Here is a 19,326-nt window from a genome sequence, read left to right as displayed (position 1 = left end):
GTGCTATGTTTTTTCATTTAGTGTGCACTCGCTCCATCTTAAGTCCCTTAGTGGGGACATATTTGGGGCTCAGACCTATGTTAAACAGCAGGGTAGCCACCTACTTGGTGGGTCCACTTAATTATGTGCATAAAGCCATATTTAAAACTAGAGATGAGCGGGCTCGGATATCTGAAATCCGAGCCCACCCGAACGTTGCCGATCCGAGCCGGATCAGAGACAGATCCGGGTATTCCCGCCAATTGCAAAACTGAAACCGAGGCTCTGAGTCATAATCCCGCTGTCGGATCTCGCGATACTCGGATCCTATAAATTCCCCGCTAGCCGCCACCATCTACACTCAGGCATTGATCAGGGTAGAGGGAGGTTGTGTTAGGTGGTCCTCTGTCCTGCTATATCTCGTGCTGTGCTGTGCTGGGGAAATAACAATGCCCTTAGAAGGACACAGCACAGCACAATTTTTTTTTAAAAAAAGTTATAAAAAAAATTATAAAAAAAAGAAATTAAAAAAAAAACATCCAAAAACAATCCTGCAGTATAAGTCCATTGGTACTGCAATATTACAAAGTTCACTGATTCTGCAGAATAGACTGGGAATTAGTGGAAATGATTGTTATTGAATGTTATTGAGGTTAATAATAGCGTAGGAGTGAAAATAAACCCAAAAACTTGATTTTTAACACTTTTTATGTTTTTTTCAAAATAAATCCGAATCCAAAACCTTAAATCCGAACCAAAACCTTTCGACAGGTGTTTTGCAAAACAAATCCGAACCCAAAACACCAGACACCAAAAGTGGCCGGTGCACATCCCTATTTAAAACTAGTTGTGGACAGCTGGGCCCCTCTGTACTCCTGGCGCTGCTCCTATGTCTCAAAAAGAACACTCCGGGTATGAGACCTCTCAGGAGATGCTGGGGCCCGAGTGGCTCTGATGTCCACATTTACCACCTTCTAATCCTTCTCAGAACCAGGTCTGGTTCCTTGATTCAGGTTCTTGAGGACCTGTCAAGAGTGGATAATGCCCCTCTGAAGTACAAACACCCCTCATACATTTCTGTTAAAATTCTTGTTTCGGATGATTCAGTATTGGACAAGTAGGAAGGAGGAGGATCTGAATGGAGAATAAATTAATTCTAGAACTGAACAAAATATAAAAAATATCCCTCTCTCTTTACAGGACAAGAGACAACAGAATTTGGTTAATTCAATACGTAGAGCAATAAATAACTTGATGACAGATATGTCTAAACACGAGAAGGAGTAAATGTCAGGAAGGAAGCACAGCTCAGTAAGTGAGGAGACGGACTATAGACTGACAGGAAACAAGAGGAGTTTTCACTCCAGAGAAAATATGTCTGGTACACAGAAAAAGTAAATTATTCATGCTGTATTCCGGGAGATAGTCCCCATATTAGAATATAACTAGAAGGTGACCTATGTACCTGAATGTACTCAATACACATATATTGTTTATATACACGCATATATACAGACATATCACTTTTCCGCTGTGTTATGGGTGAAATACAGCACTTTCTGATGCAGGAAGTCCAGCCAAATTTACCAAGTCAATATAAGTGAAAACCAGGTGGGGATTGCACAGCTGTGTCATACATCCGTCACCACCCAGAGCTGAAAACAGTGGTAGAAAAGTGTTTAAAAGTCTGAACAACTACTTTCAAGTTGAAAAATTCTTAAGACTTCCTGCTGCAGAAATCCAGGACAGATTAAAACAAAATGAGCACTGCATTTTAACCACAAGGCTGTTAGCCATTTCTAAATAAAGAATATGAATGAAACCTAGGCGGAGTATCCAACCAACATTATGAGTAAGCAATGTGACCAGGCAACTGTCTGCAGTGCGTTTTTCAACGTTCCATTGCAGGAATTTTTGATTGGTGAGCAGAATAATATTTTTCAGGGGACCGTTTTTTTGGTCCTCAAATAACATCGTAATAATGCTGTACAACTAAAACAAACTATATGCACAACAAACAAATAAAAAAGGGCCTTGCTCATTAGAACTCAGTCTAAAGATTTCACTAATCTGAATTGCACAACTTTCAAATTGATTTATCAATTAGAGCTTTAAACATATTTCTATAGATGGTATTGGCTATACTACATATTAGTTCCTGCTACACACTGCAGCCCACATGAAGCACAATTGTTTTTGTCTTTTCAGATAAGACCTTTTTGTGTGTGACCCTTCAGAGTTTACTTCCCAAATGCAGGCAGCAGTATTTGTGCTGAGAAATCCACAGAAAGGTCTCTATCCATAAAACCAGGCAGAATTTCCCATTTACTTTCTTGCACACAACATACAGAGCAACATCCAAGTGGGTAGGTTAGCGTAGGTGTGTGCTCAATCTGCCCCCGAACAAAGATTGTAAATGAATTACCTAACAAGTCGGCGCCTTCATCGACATCTCCAATAAGGTCTGTTCCAGCTGACGACAATTCCTCAAATAAGGACTCTGTGTTCCGGTCAAATGCTTGATTTTCAATCCCTTTGGATGGGGTACTGAGGAAAAGATGAAACGTGTTCGTATTCAACGTTGCTAAGCAATGAAACAATATCCCATGGTTGGGATTTATTATAGGCTATTGATGAACAGCCCTTTGTGCTGGCATTTATATTACAGGTATGTGGCTATACATTTTTCACCTGGTAACCTGATATGCTCTGGGGTCTTTGTCCATGTCCAACTCCGGAGTGGATTCTATGATAGACTGGACCTCTGATTTTTCCACATTATCATTGGTATCTGGAAAACATTTGTGAAAATTCATCAGTAGTGTTGTCACATAAGCCCACTGTATTTAAGACTCGGTAGTCACATTCATATTGATTGCCCCATTGACTGTAGAGTAAAGTGGTCCTACTGGCCAAAATGATGATAAAACATATATAAATACATGTCTACTTTAGAAATAAATAAACTTCATCAATAGAAAGAAGGGGATGATTTGTAGTTACACTTTTTCCTACAGTGCTTTATATTCTACTGCTGCCCTATTGATATAAATGTGTTTTGCTTAGAGGGCCTCACACAAAGAAGATGGTCTGTTCTGGCAATTGTTAAAGAGTTGCTAAGCAGCGTTTAGGGCCAGCAGCAAAACACCAGCAGCTTTATAGAAGTCTAGGTATCCAGCATCTATCACACAAGTGATTAGCTGCTGAAAAACTACGTAGAACTACCAACAGGAAAAACATTAAAAGACATTGAGGAGCTTCTTTCCTTGGCTGCTTTTCCGCAAAAATGGGGGTCCCCGATTATTACAGTGTAACTACCATTGAAAACCTAATGGTGCCATTGTAACTAGCTCTTGTGTTATCCCATACATAACAAAAGACTTTTCTAGTATCCACCGTGTCTATTCAGTAGCCTCCCTTTCATTTGTAGACATAATACCAATAGAAAGACGATAGTAAGGTCAGACAAAAAAAAAAGCAAATAAAAAAAAAAAGAAACAAAGAGTTAATACACTGCTGACTTAGAGACCTGAAATCTGCTTCTATTTAAATTATGTTGCTTTGCACATTTTTTGAAAGCTGTAGCTTTCAACTCTGCCAAGTAAATCATCATCAATAAAATGTTTGGCTAATAACAGACACGGAACCTCTCCTTTCTCTCAAGATCCCTGCGGTATTCTCTTTACTGTAGACGTAATCAATACATTCAGTGAACTGTGCGATCCATTAGAAGGCACTGAGCATTAATAAATGAGCTGTTAGAAGTACTCTGGAAACCACAAGACTGTATGACTTCTATGAGCGTGCCATAACCTTGAGGTCCACAGTGAAGACTAACACAGTCTCCTCACTTGAGATCTAGGATGCTCGTCCTCTAGGGGGCTGCTCCAAAAGGAAGAATTTCATATATTTTTAAATATAGGGTAACATTTTATAAGCAGTTTATTTTTAAGCACCTCATTTCCACTTCAGATGGCAGAAGAAAAAATGTAAGTATCTTGGGAGTCTACATTACCACTTCTTATGAGTCCCTATACAAGGAGAACTATCCAGCTCTTTTCCTCAAACTTAAAACAGATATTTTCTCCTGAAAGACCCTAATCGTATTGTGGCTGGGCAGGATCATCGCGGTGAAAATGACTATTCTGCCTGAACTCCTTTATCTTTTCCAGACAATGCCTGCTAAGATTCCTCTCTCCGAATTATACTCTACACAACGACACTTAGCTAAATTTGTCTGGCGGGGCAGGCCTCCCAGGGTCCGACTGGCGCTACTTAAAAAACCTACGAGCCGTGGAGGTGGGACTTCCCCGACCTCATCGCTTATTACTGGGCGACCCATCTTAGTTCAGTGGTGACCTCATTTGCACCTCCCGCCTCTCACGCATGGGCAAACATAAAAGTTGCCTCTCTCTCCCTGCCTGACCTATCTGGTCTTTGGGGAATGCCTCCCGTTCCTAGGAAGGCTCTGATTAAACGTCTTCCAACGTTGGAATTTGCTGCTTGGACCTCGGAGACCTGTAAGCGTCATTTATCTGTTCACTCCAGCCCTCTCGCCATCACACCCCTGTGGCATAACCCCGCCTTCCCTCTGGGTAGGTCTCGATCTTTTTCATGGACAACAGCAAGTTTTCGATTCACCGGTAACCTTCTCGAGTGGGCAAAGCCCATACCCTATGACCCTCTCTGCTCCAAAATCCCTGACTTTCACCCACCTTTCTATTAATATCTGCAGATTCTGCATTTCCTCCAGTCTCTGTCGGATAACTCACCTCACCTCCCCATTTGAAACTCTCTGCCTCTCTTCCCCCTTGTGGAAAGGTACGATATCCTCCTTGTATAACCTCTTGCTGGAGAATATGCCGACTCCTGGGAATGCACACGAGAGGGAGTGGGAGAGAGATCTGGACCTTCCTCCGGAGGAGGACTGCTGGGAAACCATCAGACTGAATGTGGCCTCTAGTTCTACATCTACGCTGATTAAAGAGAATGCATACAAGATTTACTACAGATGGTATCTCACACCCGATAGACTGCGGTCAACGAGGCACTCTTGCACATATTTGGTGGTCGTGTCCTTTCATTTCCTACTTCTGGGATAGTGTTGGGGGTCTCCTCTCCTTCAATGTCCTATCAGGAAAGATCCATGGTCCTTCCTACTCTGCTACCCTATACAAGACCTAGATCCGCACTCAGTGAAATTAGCTTCACACGTTTTGGCGGCCGCTAGATGTTTGATAGCCAAGTTGTGGATGCACACGGAGCCCTCCTTCCCCATCCCTGCGTCTCTTCTCTAAGATCCTATGTTTGGTTCATTGCCAACATGGAGAAAATATCACTTCGCTACTAAAACAAGACAAATTCCATCAAATCTGGGCTCCCTGGCTGTATTTCTAGGGTTCCACACTTTATAATTTTCTAAATAACCCTCCCTCCGTATGATCCCCAGGCCTATTGCCTCTGAGTCCCATAATACAAACTTGACAACATCCCCTCCCGTAGGAGTATACACTCTTTTTAGCTTACCTGACGATCACACCCTTCCCTGCTCTAGACCACTTCAATGTCCATCGTCTCTCACCCACCCTTTATTCATTATTATCCTGTTTCACTGTAATATGTACTTTTACTATGGAAAGTGACACTGGCTGGTATTTGTGTTTTTAATGTTTCATTCAAGTTTTCTGTCACTTGTGTTTATATAATAAAATCTTGAGTTCAAAATAAAACACCTCTCCATAAAGGGTTGATACCAGGAATTAAACATATGAAACAGTTTTCCAGAAATTGCATTTATAGACAGAATCGATATACACAATTTTTGTGAAACATAATATAGTTGATGTATAGGTTTATAGTTTCCCAAATATAATACCACCATTCTGGTCTGCAAGGAACCATTCAGTGACCTCAGATGAGACATTGGTTTCTCAACAGCCTTAAACAGCCAAATCTGTGCAATATGAATATCCATTACTAATTACAAAGGACATAGCCTACTGCTTACTATTACCTACAATCTAGAGGCACCAATGCAACAAACTCTGCTGCAAGCCACACAACCAGGCACAATTGACCATTGTATTGGTCACTGAATTACAGCAAAAGGGTGTATTGGAACATTCCACTGTGAAATAATAACCATCAGACATACGTTTCCATGGTCTAACAGATACAAATTGAATGCTGATTGGTTGTTACGGTTTAGTACAAATGTGCACATCTCTCTCACATAAAAGATTCCGGGATGTTTACAAATACATGGTACAATATAGTCATTAATGAGAAAGGGAGGGTGTTTAATCATCTCTTACAGAAATATAAAGGGCCAGCATCATTGAACATGAAGCTATAACCTACCGGTAGACGATGGGGTGGTCTCCTGGTTAACCTGCTCATCTTCAGAATTCTTGTTTTTCTGTACATTGTTGTTCTTTAAATTTGCCTTCATTATGACCTCATCTTTTTGCTCTTTTGACGATGGGTGCACCATGTTGTCAGGGTCTAGGCTAGCAGTCTTACCTGCCCCAGACTGGCTGAGATTCAACAACTCATCCTGAAACGGCAGCAAGAAGGGACGTCTGTTAGACCCAGTGCCAATGACGTATTTACTACACCCAGGCGGATCTAAAAACATCTTTATCACAAACATACCGCAACGAATTTCAGCTGAGCAGGACTGAGCGTCAAGGACATTAGACCTCTGCCGTTCTGCTAGTAGGGGAGGGGGAAGGAGGATTTAAAATGTTTACTTTACGTGGCCCTCTCCTTTAAATATAAATGCTTGGCTTCCTCTGACAGTCCAAATACATACTGTTAGGTTAATTGGCTGGCGAAAACAATGTGTCCTTGTACATGTGTGCTAGGGAACTTTAAGCTCCAATGGGGCAGGAACTAAATATGAATGATTAAAGTAAAACTTCAATAGCCCAATTTCTGCAGAGGAAATCAAAGACAAACTAGTCTTAACATGTAATATTATATTTAAACAGTTTTGTAAACCTGTGCAGCAAAGTATCCCGATCTGGTAAGTGACGGGCATTAGCGGCTGCCGTGCACCACAAATCCCGCAGCACGCAGACAATATATAGTACCTTTAAACTGGTGTTGCAACGTGCATGTTTATGTTCGTGAAGTTTCCAGGGTCCATTTCCAGGGGTGTCAGCGCCATGGGTGTCTGGTAAAACCAAAGAGTCACCGGGAGACAGTGGGAAGATCCCCAAAGAGATGGGACGCTCTTTCCTGATTGGTAGATTAAATAAGTTACTTTCGCAGGGGAAAGACCACAACTGATTCAACATTATAGATCTATGGTTACACTCTAACAGTGTAATCCATTTCTGCTAAAATCGCTCATAGGTTTCAAGTCTAATTAATAAAATGGGTCACTACTAAAATGTACCAAAAATGAACATCTGGAAGAACCATACTGGTTTTGCACAATAAACACTGGGCGGAGAATTCAGGTCATTTGCGGGGACATCCAGCCTCCCTTATTTAGTTGCCGACAGTAGAAACTACCAAACAGTCTATGAAAAAAAGAACATTCATCCATAAATCTGGCTGGTGTGGGAGACAGAATGGTTATTCTGTCTACTATACTAGTTACTATGTAACAACTCCCAAAATCATCTGCCAAGTTAGAATATCACAGTCAACAATATCCTTCCTTCAGTGATTCTGTCACTACTACCCCAGCTAGGCAATGAAAGCAAATATCTAACCATGCTCGCAGTGGTGGGGAAATAGCTCTCCTCCAGCGGATGGACCCCGATTACCTGTACAGTCGTTAGTATTGAAGCTCCGACAAATCTCTTGTCCTCAAATTATATATATATATATATTCTAATGAAGCAACCAAAACTATTATCCGCGCGCTCATTCATCATTTCCCGGCTGGACTACTGTAATCTTCTCCTCACCGGCCTTCCCCGCTCTCGCCTTGCCCCCCATCGTTCTATACTCAATGCGGCGACGAGGCTTATCTTCCTTTCTCGCTGCTCCTCTTCTGCCTCCCCTCTCTGCCTTGCCCTTCACTGGCTCCCCTTCCCCTATCAAATCCTTTTCAAACTTCTTACCCTCACCTACAAAGCCCTCTCCCACTCTTCTGCCCCTATATCTCCAATCTCCGCTCCATCCACACTCCCGCCCGGTCCCTGCGCTCGGCCAATGACCGTCGCCTCTCCTCCACTCTAATAACCTCATCCCACTCCAGAATTCAAGACTTCTCCCGAGCTGCCCCCTTGCACTGGAATGACCTCCCTCGCTCCATCCGTCTGCTCCTTCAAACGGGCACTCAAAACTCATCTCTTCCTCAAAGCTGACCAGCCCTCCACTTAACCCTCTTTCCATGTTCGCTCTCATCTCCTGGATCCTCCTTTGAAAAGGGTGCGCTTACTCCCCTCCTCTGACTCCCTTTGTGCAGATTGTCTGTTTGCCCTCCCTTTAGGATGTAAGCTCTAATGAGCAGGGCCCTTCTCCCTCCTGTCTCTAAACCTTCTCTTCTGCTCCAACCTCAATATTTTTGCTTTTCCTGGAGAATCTGAAGCCTTGGTATTACTCGTTTATTGTTCTGTACTGTTATTCCCTGTACTGTCCATTGTCTGTACTGTGTACGGCGCTGCGGAAACCTTGTGGCGCCTTATAAATAAATATTTTATTATTATATATATATATATATCTCCAGTTTGTCAAGGCCTTCCTTATAATGTAACCCACCATTCTGTTAGCAAGTTAGCCACTCTCTGAACCTCCTCAAGCTCTCCTAAGTTCTATTCTATGCATAGGTGACCAAAAGTGAATCAAAGGCTAAGCCTGAAAATAGAGGAGCAAATTTTTGCACATTTTTATATTTTATATATATTTAAGTAGCAGACCATACACCTAGCCCCCATTAGATATTACACTCCCTTTAATCCATATCATAACTCATCTTTACTCCTTTCTATCTACGCATCAGACATCATCTTCCTGTAACTCTTCTATCCTACCTCAAGTCCATTCTCTACCCTACTCCCCCAAAACACATTCATCCCCCAACCAGAGCATTATCATTGACCTCTCCATCCCCAACTCCATCCCACCGTCCACAATAATCATCCTCTGTTCCCCAGAATCACCTGATCAACATATCTCTCTCATCAATTTCCATCCAATAATCTCCCCTCTATTGCGCATCAATACTAATCCCATTGCCAAGTCCCATTAGCTTCTTGTGCATCTATGCCCTGTTTTATTCATGGATATGGTAACTCTATATAGCAGAACCCATTGCTTATACACATTTTGTGGACTGAATATTCCGCCTTCCCATTCACAACAAATGGAACCAGTACCACCATCTAGGCATAAGGCAAGATACATTGGATAAACAATTAAAGAAAGAGGCTGATGCTTTAACACCAGATGCCACCCAACAGCAACCTGTAGTATTTAACTTTACGCGGTCAGCAAGAAATAAAACTTCTAGCACCTAGTAGGATAAAAAAATTAAATAGAAATAAATAAAATAAAAAAGGTCCATGGGCTGTGTAACATTTAATATTGTCAGATATTATATTTCGATTAAGATGTCTTTTATTGTTATTTATCATTAAGAAGAAAAAGCCCGAGCTTTTTCCGATTGTCAATACATTTACTTGACATTTGCAAGCGTCCTTCTAGCACTCTAGGGGGGTAAATGTATCAAGCCGAGAGTTTTCTGGCGGGTTTGAAAAGTGGAGATGTTGCCTATAGCAACCAATCGGATTCTAGCTGTCATTTTGTAGAATGTTCTAAATATATGACAACTAGATTCCGATTGGTTTTTCAAACTCGCCAGAAAACTCTCAGCTTGATACAATTACCCCTAGATGTCAGGAGCTGATAGGACCCAGAACATTGTGCTGAAGCTGGGTCATATTATACCGTATACTCTGCTCATTGCTTATCGGAACCTACAAACATTCAGAACTTCATAGTTATTCCAGTCCACTTTAAATGTATCCACTAATAATTTTTAAGTTATATGCATCGTACCATAAAAATATATTTTACTATTCTGTCTGCAAAAAACCAAAACATCCTACTGAAACAAGATTGATCGCTCAGCCGCAAACCTGGATGCTAAGCTTCACTTCCTGCCAATAATTCTTTACAAGAACCTTTTCCTCCCTTAAGTTCAATGCTAAGCACTGATACTCTGGTCAAGGGTTTTGTAACCTATAAAACAGCTGACTCACTCGGAGACAAGGATCACCAAGGCCGATCATTTTACAATACTGAGCTTTATGAATCGGTGGTGTACTGTACATCCCGTAATCACTGCAACACCTACTCAGTTACTGGGGGCACCAGCATTTTAGGATTTATTGAAAACACAGTTCTTATAGGCTACATCATATCCCCCTGCTACATACAAAAGTCATGATTGTAGGAAAACACCAAGTCACTCCAGCACCCTTCCCCCCAGCCTGACCTACAAGGTAGCTGACTGTCCAGCTTCAATGAAAGACAAGCACTTTCATATCTACGCATATACATTACAGTACACCTGAGCCGTGAATAATGCACAATTATGTCTCCCCGAGAAACAACCACTTAAAGCCAATTATACATTTTCCATTGCACACAAGCTGCCGCAGTAATGTTTTAGGTCTTAAAAAGCCAAAAGATCACACACACTTATCTCTTTAGCAAATATTTTCTATAAAAGCTAAACTTTGATATAAAACATCAACACAAATCTCAGACAAACATAGCAATATTTAGAGCAAAATAGTCTTAAATAAAATAAAAATAAAAATAAAAAAAAAAGCTACAATAAAAACAAAACAAAACAAAAAGTTTCCTTCATTGTAGAGAAAGGACGAGCAGGAGAACGCAGCAGTTGTCCTCGTTACCGGCTAATCAGAAAAGGAATTAAGGTCATACACAATTAATGATGGAACCGAGTCATTCCTCCTAATAAAAACAGACCTAGTTAAACAAGATGCTACAGAACCAGGACAATCAACCACACATAAAACCGGAATACCCACCCTCTAAATTACAGCAGCAAAAACACTATGCTACAACCACACATAAAATATGCTAAAAACTCCAAACTGCATGTAAACAAGTTCACCAGCCAGAAAATTAATATTAACCAACACAAAATATTATAAAATAATTAAATCCATCATCTTACAGATTACGTACGTTCTAGTGTGTAATAGGAGGTGGCAATGTACAATCGTGATGAACTACATAAACTATGACGTAAAGCTTCAGTGATAAACACGAATAACCTCTAAAGGCAAAAAGGGGCCTGGCTGGGAGCAGAAGGGTTAAGAAGAGGCAGGCACCCAAATACAAGGCCCCGAGTACCTGAGGATCCTGGGGAGGGTCTCCGTTAAGGCTGGCAAGCCCGTAGAAAAGGAGAAGTGCACGAGCAGCAGAACGGAGAGGGACACTAGGATGGCAGAATTAATAACCACCGCCCCGCCAACAAAGCCAAACACAAACAGAAGCATGCATCTGGGACTCATGGCGCTGCGCTGGCATGGTGGCACGCCGGTATCAAGGAATCCACACGGCTACTAAAGGGAGTATCTGGACTCTGCTGAGGGTCTGTCATTCAGCTGATGCCATGGACAGCCAGTGTGTACGCTCCTGCAGTAGCCCACAGCGATGACATCATCCCTGGCTCCCCCCCCCCTCCTCCCTCCGCCTGTCTCTCCCACAGAAATAAATGAGGAGGGAATATTCTCTTCCCCGCGCTGCAGCCAATCGCTGCACACTGATTATCTGGGGACTTCAGCAGGGATAAAAAAAAAAAAAACACATCAAAAAAACAACAACAACCATGCACTCAACCTAGAAAGACTACAGACCCAACAATTAAACAATGCAGATAAAATTGTCACATTAACTCTTTGCATAACCACTGAACAAGAGGAATTGTCATTTGCGACTTTAAACCAGGCTGTGGAAACCTGTGGCGGAACGTCAAGCCCCAGCGTACCCCGACATTCATAATCAGGCAAAGCACACTGGGATTTGTAGTTCTCTCACAGGTTGCCCATCACTCCTTTAAAGAATAGGCCAACAAAATATGTTATTATACAATTTTCTTCTTCTATTGTTTAAGAAAAAAAAATAAAAAAAAATTAAAGCAATGTAATTACAATAAATACTGTAACATAAATAAAAATAAATACCCCACACACTTTTTAAAAACAAACAAAAACAAACATACATGTTCCAAACAAGAGCATAAATTAGATTTAACACCAGCAAACACTGTGTGGTATGACATTTTCTGTACATTTCAGTTCTCTTCTCCTACAAAATTCCAATCATTCAGCCAGCTTTTCTGAATCAGCCCAAGCATTGTTACGGGATTTAAATACAATGGCTGCATTCTCTCCAACAGACAAAAGCAGCTTTGGGGGTGGGAGGCGTCCTTCTCACTGCAAATTAATTTATTTTTTATTTTTTTTCACCTTTTATTTTAAAGCCAAATTGATCTTACCTAATTTTGCTGTGCATGGTGGCTTCCAGCTGGTCGGAACCCGTCAGTTGATGAAGCTTGGTACGTTCCAAGTGTTCCATGTAATTATGGATCATCTATTGAAAGATTTGGAAGGATCGCCTGTTAATTCTATAGCCTAAACTATACAAACCAAACGGGAAAACAAAAAAACATTGACCATTGCAGACTAAACATTTACAATATATTTCAGATATTTAAATACACTACACAGCCAAAAGTACGTAGACAACCAAACATCCTATCCCCATGCGCTGATTGAACATCCCATTCCAAAACCATGGGCATTAATATGGAGTAGATCCGACATTTGCTGCTATAACAGCCTCCCCTCTTCGGGGAAGGCTTTCCACTAGATTCTGGAACATGGCCGCAGAGATTCACATCCATTCAGCTATTAGAGCATTAGTGAGGTTGGGCACGGGTTTTGGGCAATGAGGTCTAGCTCACAGTGAACGTTCCATTTCATCCCAAAGGCATTCAAGGAGGGTGAGGTCAGGACTCTGTGCTGGCCAGTCAAGTTCTTAAAACATCAAACTGAGGAAACCATTTTTTGATGGACCTCGCTCGCTGTGTGCATAGGCGCAACGCTGAAACGGGAAAGGGCCTTCCAAAAACCGATGCCAGAGATTTAGAAGCACTTAATTCCACCGAAGGGAAAACTTAATGCTACGGCATACAGTGACGTTCTAGAGAATTAAGGGTCCAAGGGCAGTACGCATTCACGTAGGAAGCGTTATCCCAGCATCCTCCAAACCCAATTCGCCTGTCAGATGGTGAAGCATGATTTGTCACTCCAGAGAATGAGTTTCCACTGCTCCAGAGGCCAACGGCGGTGCGCTTTACACAACTTTTCCAAGACATATTTATACAAAGATTTCACAGAATTTAGTCCAATTAGATTATAACAACGTTCATCTATTGCAGGGGTCGGCCAACATGCAGCTCTTCAGCCATATATGGCTCTTTAACTTAAAAATTGAGGCTGCTTGCCGGCTCGTTGATACTCGGTGGCTGTCAGCCACAGATCTGACTGCTCGGCTGACTGACGTCAGTCGCGTCATGTGACCTTCTCTGCATAACGCAGGGAGGTCACGTTATGACAGGCTATCCAATCAGGGAAGAAGGAGAAGCGTCTGTGTGAGAGGCGTGACAGGTAAGTAAAGGGAGCGGGGGGAGGTCTGGTGAGAATGTGAAGAGGTGTGAGTGAAGAGTTCTGAGGGAAGAGCCAACATGTGTTGGCTATTCATGACTTAGGCTCCGACTGGTTGGCCACCCCTGACCTATTGTAATAATCATTTAGCAATTTAGTAAGTCATATTTTAAATCTGGTGTGTATGTACGTATAAAATTATCCGTTACGCACCCACCATGTTTTCTAAAACAATTTGTCATCTACTGTTCAATGGTGGAAATAAAACTATTCTACACACAAAACTTTTTTTATTTATTTATTTTTTTTAATACATAATTTTTTTTATTTTTCATTTTTATTGGAAGCATTCAATGTTGGTTCAATGATTACATCCATGACTGGGCATTAACAGATGTAGGATTAAGTATCTAGACTGTAAGCTCCCTGGGCAGGTCCCTCTCTACCCTTAGTTTCACGCCTGCACCTCCTTAGTCCACCTCATCTGTACATGTTCTCTTCTTATGTGCGATTGTATTTGCAGTTCTCTGTGGAATCTCGTCTATGTGGGCTCGCAGTGTCCTGTGGGCTTTTACCTGCTGGTATTTTTAATGAAATATTTTTAAACATATAGTTTATTTCCCTAAGAATGTTTTGGTGAACCAGTTGCCGAATAACCAGCCAATCTCTATCTCTGAGCACACATTTGATTTTTAACCCACTCAGAATGGATTTCCCTGACTCCATTGCATGTGATCAGTTACTTTCCAACCTGCACACACAGGGGGTACAGGACATCTACACATTATCTTTTAAAAAACACAAAAGGTTTTATTGGATTCCAGGGCCATGTAACGGGGTTCAATATAAACTCAGGAATACATTTGTTTATACACAATAGACATAGATTAAGGTCTCGTACAGATGGACATTGAACAACAACAACAACTCTGATTAATAGAAGCTTGTACTCTGCCCTATACTTAATGAGCATTCCCACAGAGCCCCATTGTACACTATCAAACAAAACATGTTTTGCAAGAGCCCTCCCTTCACCCAACTTCTAGACTTTTCAAGTTACAGGTAGCATGGGGCAAATTTTACGAGCATTATACCGTGTGCCACAGAAGACGACCAGACAGTATTGGCATTATCGGTTCGAATAATGCTGGGGGGAGGTGGAGGGGTGTCTCAAACCTTAAATAAGTATCTGTGCATCCTACACAACCCTATCACTCAACAACCCATCCTTACATCAAGGTGTGACCACCACTGGTCAACGGTAAGTACTGAAAACTGAACAAGAGTAGGTCTGCTGACCCCTGACCAGTGCTGACCACGCCACTGTCTCCCTCGGTCAGTATGGTGGATAAGAAAGGAAGGACACAAACCTGTCACCATGAGGCGTTAGATGATGGTGCCCAATTATAGTTATAGTCAAGGTGCTGAAATAAGTGGTTGAAAATGGAATACAGAAAATTTGTCACTATTTCAGGTGACTGCATGTAAGCAATATAAAAGCAATGAGGAAGGTAAGTCAGATGCTTGGTTGCATAGGGAGAGATATCGGTAGCAGAAAGAGAGCAGTAATAACACCACTGTATAGGTCATTGGTGCGGCCTCATCTAGAATACTGTGTTCAGTTCTGGAGGCCGTGTCTCCAGAAGGATATAAATACATTAGAGACTGTAGAAAGAAGGGCAACTAAAATGGTGCATGGCCTACAGCACAAAACGGAAAGACTAAAGATCAGGACATGATAGAAACTTTCAAATATATCAAGGGTTTTAATAATGCTGCAAACATTCTTCAAAGGAAGAGAAGTACTAGAACAGGAGGACATGTACTGAGACTGGAGGGAAGTAGGTTCAGAGGAAATACTACTCCACAGAAAGGGTAGTGGATAAGTAGAATAGCCTCCCATCAGATGCGGTAGAGGCTAATACAGTAGAGCAATTTAAACATGCTTGGGATAGACACAAGTGGGCAGCACAGTGGCCTAGTGGTTAGCACTTCTGCCTCACAGCACTGGGGTTATGAGTTCGGTTCTCGGCCATGGCATTATCTGTGTGGAGTTTGTATGCTCTCCCTGTGTTTGCGTGGCTTTCCTCCGGGTGCTCCGGTTTCCTCCCACACTCCAAAAATATACTGGTAGGTTAATTGGCTGCAATCAAAAATCGACCCTAGTCTCTCCCTCTCTGTCTGTGTGTGAGTGTGTGTCTATAGTAGGGAATTTAGACTGTAAGCTCCAATGGGGCAGGGACTGATGTGAGCGAGTTCTCTGTACAGCGCTACGGAATTAGTGGCGCTATATAAATAAATGATGATGATGATGATAAGGATATCCTTACAAAGAACTAAGGATCAAATAGGGTTTGAGGTTACCATAGGTTAAAGAATGGGCAGACTAGATGGGCCAAGCGGTTCTTATCTGCCGCCACATTCCAGGTTTCTATGTTAAACTGGATAAACGGGTTGGAGCAAGGGAGCATGCACTGAATATGCAGAAGGAGGTAGTAGGAAGGCAAAGGCAACCTCAAATATCAGATGTTGTGGGGTTTATACCGTGGGAACACAAAACAGACACTGGATCAGCTACAGACTCAGCACATGCCCACACTTCCTCAATTCTCTGCCATTAGGAGACTGAGTCACTATATGTAAGCAAACAATTATATGCACACAGAACCACATTACAAAATTACTTCTAACAAAAACACTCCACATTCTCAGGATAATGAACATCTTAACAATAACTGCAATATTTAGGATGATTTTGACTCTGAAGTGCCATGAAATGTCTTTTAACAGATTCTCTGCCAGGAATACGTGTGCACAGGACACAATTATTCCCCAGAACCAGATCTTTATTGCCAAAGTCTTTAGTTACTTTTGAGAAAAAAACAAAAAACATTTTTGGATATATCTGTGATAGTCAATAGCAGCTATATTACCATCTGCCTCTGGTATTACCAGCTCACTATGTGGCTGTGATGGAGCCACTCGTCCTTCCAAAGTGGAGGTTAATAACGTTTACAAGTGGGTCCGGTATATCGTTCATTGATTTACAGCTGTAGATTGTAGTTGGGAAAAGCTCATAACCCATGAACAAAATCTGATGTTCTCAGCCCCCAACCTTTACACTCAATAGTGACTGAAGATATCCACAGGATGACAATTTTGCACCCAATATCAACGTAAAGATGAATCCACACAAGGTTACAGGACCCCTTCCAGGTCACAAGCTAATTAGAGTGGAGTTATTACTTGCAATTAGAAAGAACATCTTCTGTTTGCAGCCAAACATTGAATTGGGGGGGTATAAATCCGCAAATCTTTTCTATCGTTCTGCAGTGCCAGAAAGGACCTTAGCCCACATGTCATCAGATTGTGCAAATATGGTGTGCAGAGCATCGGTGCTCGATGCAGCCACATAGGCACCTGCACAAATTGGACATATCAGATTTTCTGGCGACCAAACTGAACGATAAAGTCCCATGGGGATCGGCTATGCTGGTTAGCAAATGGCGATGCCGATAGACTATAGTCATGCCCAACTGGTTTAATGCCAATCAGCCCTAGATCAACCCAGGTTTTCAGCTTGCTGAAGAGGCAAACTGGGCCCACAGACACAGGGCGCAGTGTAAAATACAATTATTCCTCTTTACATAAACCACAGTTAATAAAAGTAGGGAGCTACAAGGTTATTGCACTGTAGTACATTACATGTGTAACCGCTCAGTCTTTGCGCCTCCATTGTGTCAGACTAAGTAGAACGAACGCTGTTGCCTATTCCTCCCAGAAACATCACTAAGTTGCCCAAATACACAAAACACTATAATCTCATGCTACAAGGTCTGCTCTGGACACCAGGGGGTAAATGTATTAAGCTGAGAGTTTTCCAGCGGGTTTGATAAACCAATCGGATTCTAGCTATCATTTATTTAGTACATTCTACAAAACGATAGTTAGAATCTGATTGGTTGCTATAGGCAACATCTCCACTTTTCAAACCCGCCAAAAAAACTCTCAGCTTGATACATTTGCCACCATGAGTTTGATTTAAACATAACAGTTGAGATCTGTAATATATCCATAATTCCAGAGAGCCTGGTTATATTAGGTACTTTTTATAGTTCTTACGTGCAGTAAAGTCATTTACCAAAATAATGCATTTATGTTTAGCTGCTTGTGCACCAAATCCATATTTAGTACTGGGCGGAATACAGAATCACTTCACAAGAGACTTCCGCTTTAATGTCATTGTGAGCGATTTGTAACATGAGGCCCAGAATGTACATCGTAGCGCGTTTGCACATTATAAAAGTTAATACATAAATATTAGCTGCTGCATACTGAACAGAATTAACCCTCCTCAATCTCAACGACAAAAGAAAGTGGAGCCACATGTGATAAAATCTTACTGGTGATTGTAGGTCTTGGCAGTGATGACTGTGTGGATGACAAAACCATAAACAAATTTTGATGTTTCAAACTTTACATTTATTAAATCAGTTAGCGTTTAGCTGAATCTTAAACCAAAACCCGGATTGGGCGATATCCACTTTCAATTGCAGTTTTTCCATTTTTAAAAATAAACAGTAACCTCTTTTTTTCCCCCACCCATTTCACCACAACACCAGAAAACCCCAGAGCGCGAATGTTCATCAGAGTTAAAGACGTCCGACAGCCGCGCCGTTCTATGCTATAGAACACTGGCACCTACCTCTGAATGTCTCTGGTGGAGGGAGTTGTATTCCTTCTTCAGCTCTGCCTCTCTCTCTTCCAAGCGGCTGACTGAAAGAAAACACAGATTCACAGGTTAATAAGCACAATAAAGCTCATTTAAAAGAAAATGACATCTATTTCTGAAAGCATTGCTATGATTAACCCGCTGCGAGTTCATAATTTGTATCGGAGATGAGCCGAGAGAAATGAACAAAAGAATATAGTTTTGTTTTCACGCAAAGGACTTTCCATCAGAAAAGATTAAAGAGTTTAACGCATCATACAGAAGTGCAATTTTTCTGGATCACCGTGATAGAAGCCTCACACCACCTCCCTCTGTGCTGCAGGAGGATCCTGCACCTTCCACCAGCTAACTCCTTTCAGTCTGTGACCTCCTACTGCCCTCTCTCAAAAGTACCTTCAAAATTTTATATAACAAGTCTTACTGGAGGCAATGAGATAATGTGAAGCCTTCCAGGGCAGGATCTGACTGTCTGTTGGACAAGTTTCCTATACTGTGTAATCAGTGCATGAATATCTAAAATTAAAACCACGTTTTGGATCAGTAATGATATCTTTACCTACATGCAATGTAGGCAGCTGTGGACTGATCCAAGATGAAGCCTATAAGTTTGCTAGGAACCAGTGACATCACTGAAACGGGGTAGAGTATGGCTGAGGGTGTACAAAAACTATGTACGGCCACATTAAGTTCTTAAGTATGCAAAATTAATAAAAATATATATATATTTTTTCCCTTCACACAGTAGTAGACAGTCAGAACAACATTTCATATTTAGTGTAGTCGACGTTTCAATTAGCATTTCCATCAGGACTAATATACAAAGAGTGGGACGAAAAATCCAGATACAAATATCAGAAAGTTGGAAAAGCTGAGAGCAGGTGCCCCACGCTCATTGGTCAAGACGTGGTTATACTAGCAATCAAATAAAACATTTATATGTGATTGACTAAA

The 19,326-nt window shown here is 41.5% G+C and overlaps 1 protein-coding gene across 3 annotated transcripts in view; it reads right to left on the bottom strand.

The window, feature by feature from the left end:
* Positions 1-19,326, bottom strand: part of SPAG9 (sperm associated antigen 9) — a 53,073-nt gene that overhangs the window by 18,941 nt on the left and 14,806 nt on the right. For 2 of the 3 annotated variants that reach the window (XM_075178117.1, XM_075178118.1), the window contains exons 3-8: positions 18,349-18,419; positions 12,473-12,567; positions 7,074-7,221; positions 6,340-6,535; positions 2,671-2,770; positions 2,405-2,526 (exon numbers count right to left, since the gene is read on the bottom strand). In XM_075178117.1, the coding sequence (XP_075034218.1) occupies positions 2,405-2,526; positions 2,671-2,770; positions 6,340-6,535; positions 7,074-7,221; positions 12,473-12,567; positions 18,349-18,419 (732 nt within the window). Of the gene's footprint in view, positions 1-2,404; positions 2,527-2,670; positions 2,771-6,339; positions 6,536-7,073; positions 7,222-11,325; positions 11,636-12,472; positions 12,568-18,348; positions 18,420-19,326 lie in introns of those variants that run through there. The other variant, XM_075178120.1, reaches the window with a different exon arrangement.

Source organism: Mixophyes fleayi, chromosome 6, assembly GCF_038048845.1.
Source record: "Mixophyes fleayi isolate aMixFle1 chromosome 6, aMixFle1.hap1, whole genome shotgun sequence".
Lineage (NCBI taxonomy): Eukaryota > Metazoa > Chordata > Amphibia > Anura > Limnodynastidae > Mixophyes > Mixophyes fleayi.
The sequence above is the reverse complement of the archived record's forward strand: the minus strand, read 5'-3'. Positions and strand labels throughout refer to the sequence as shown.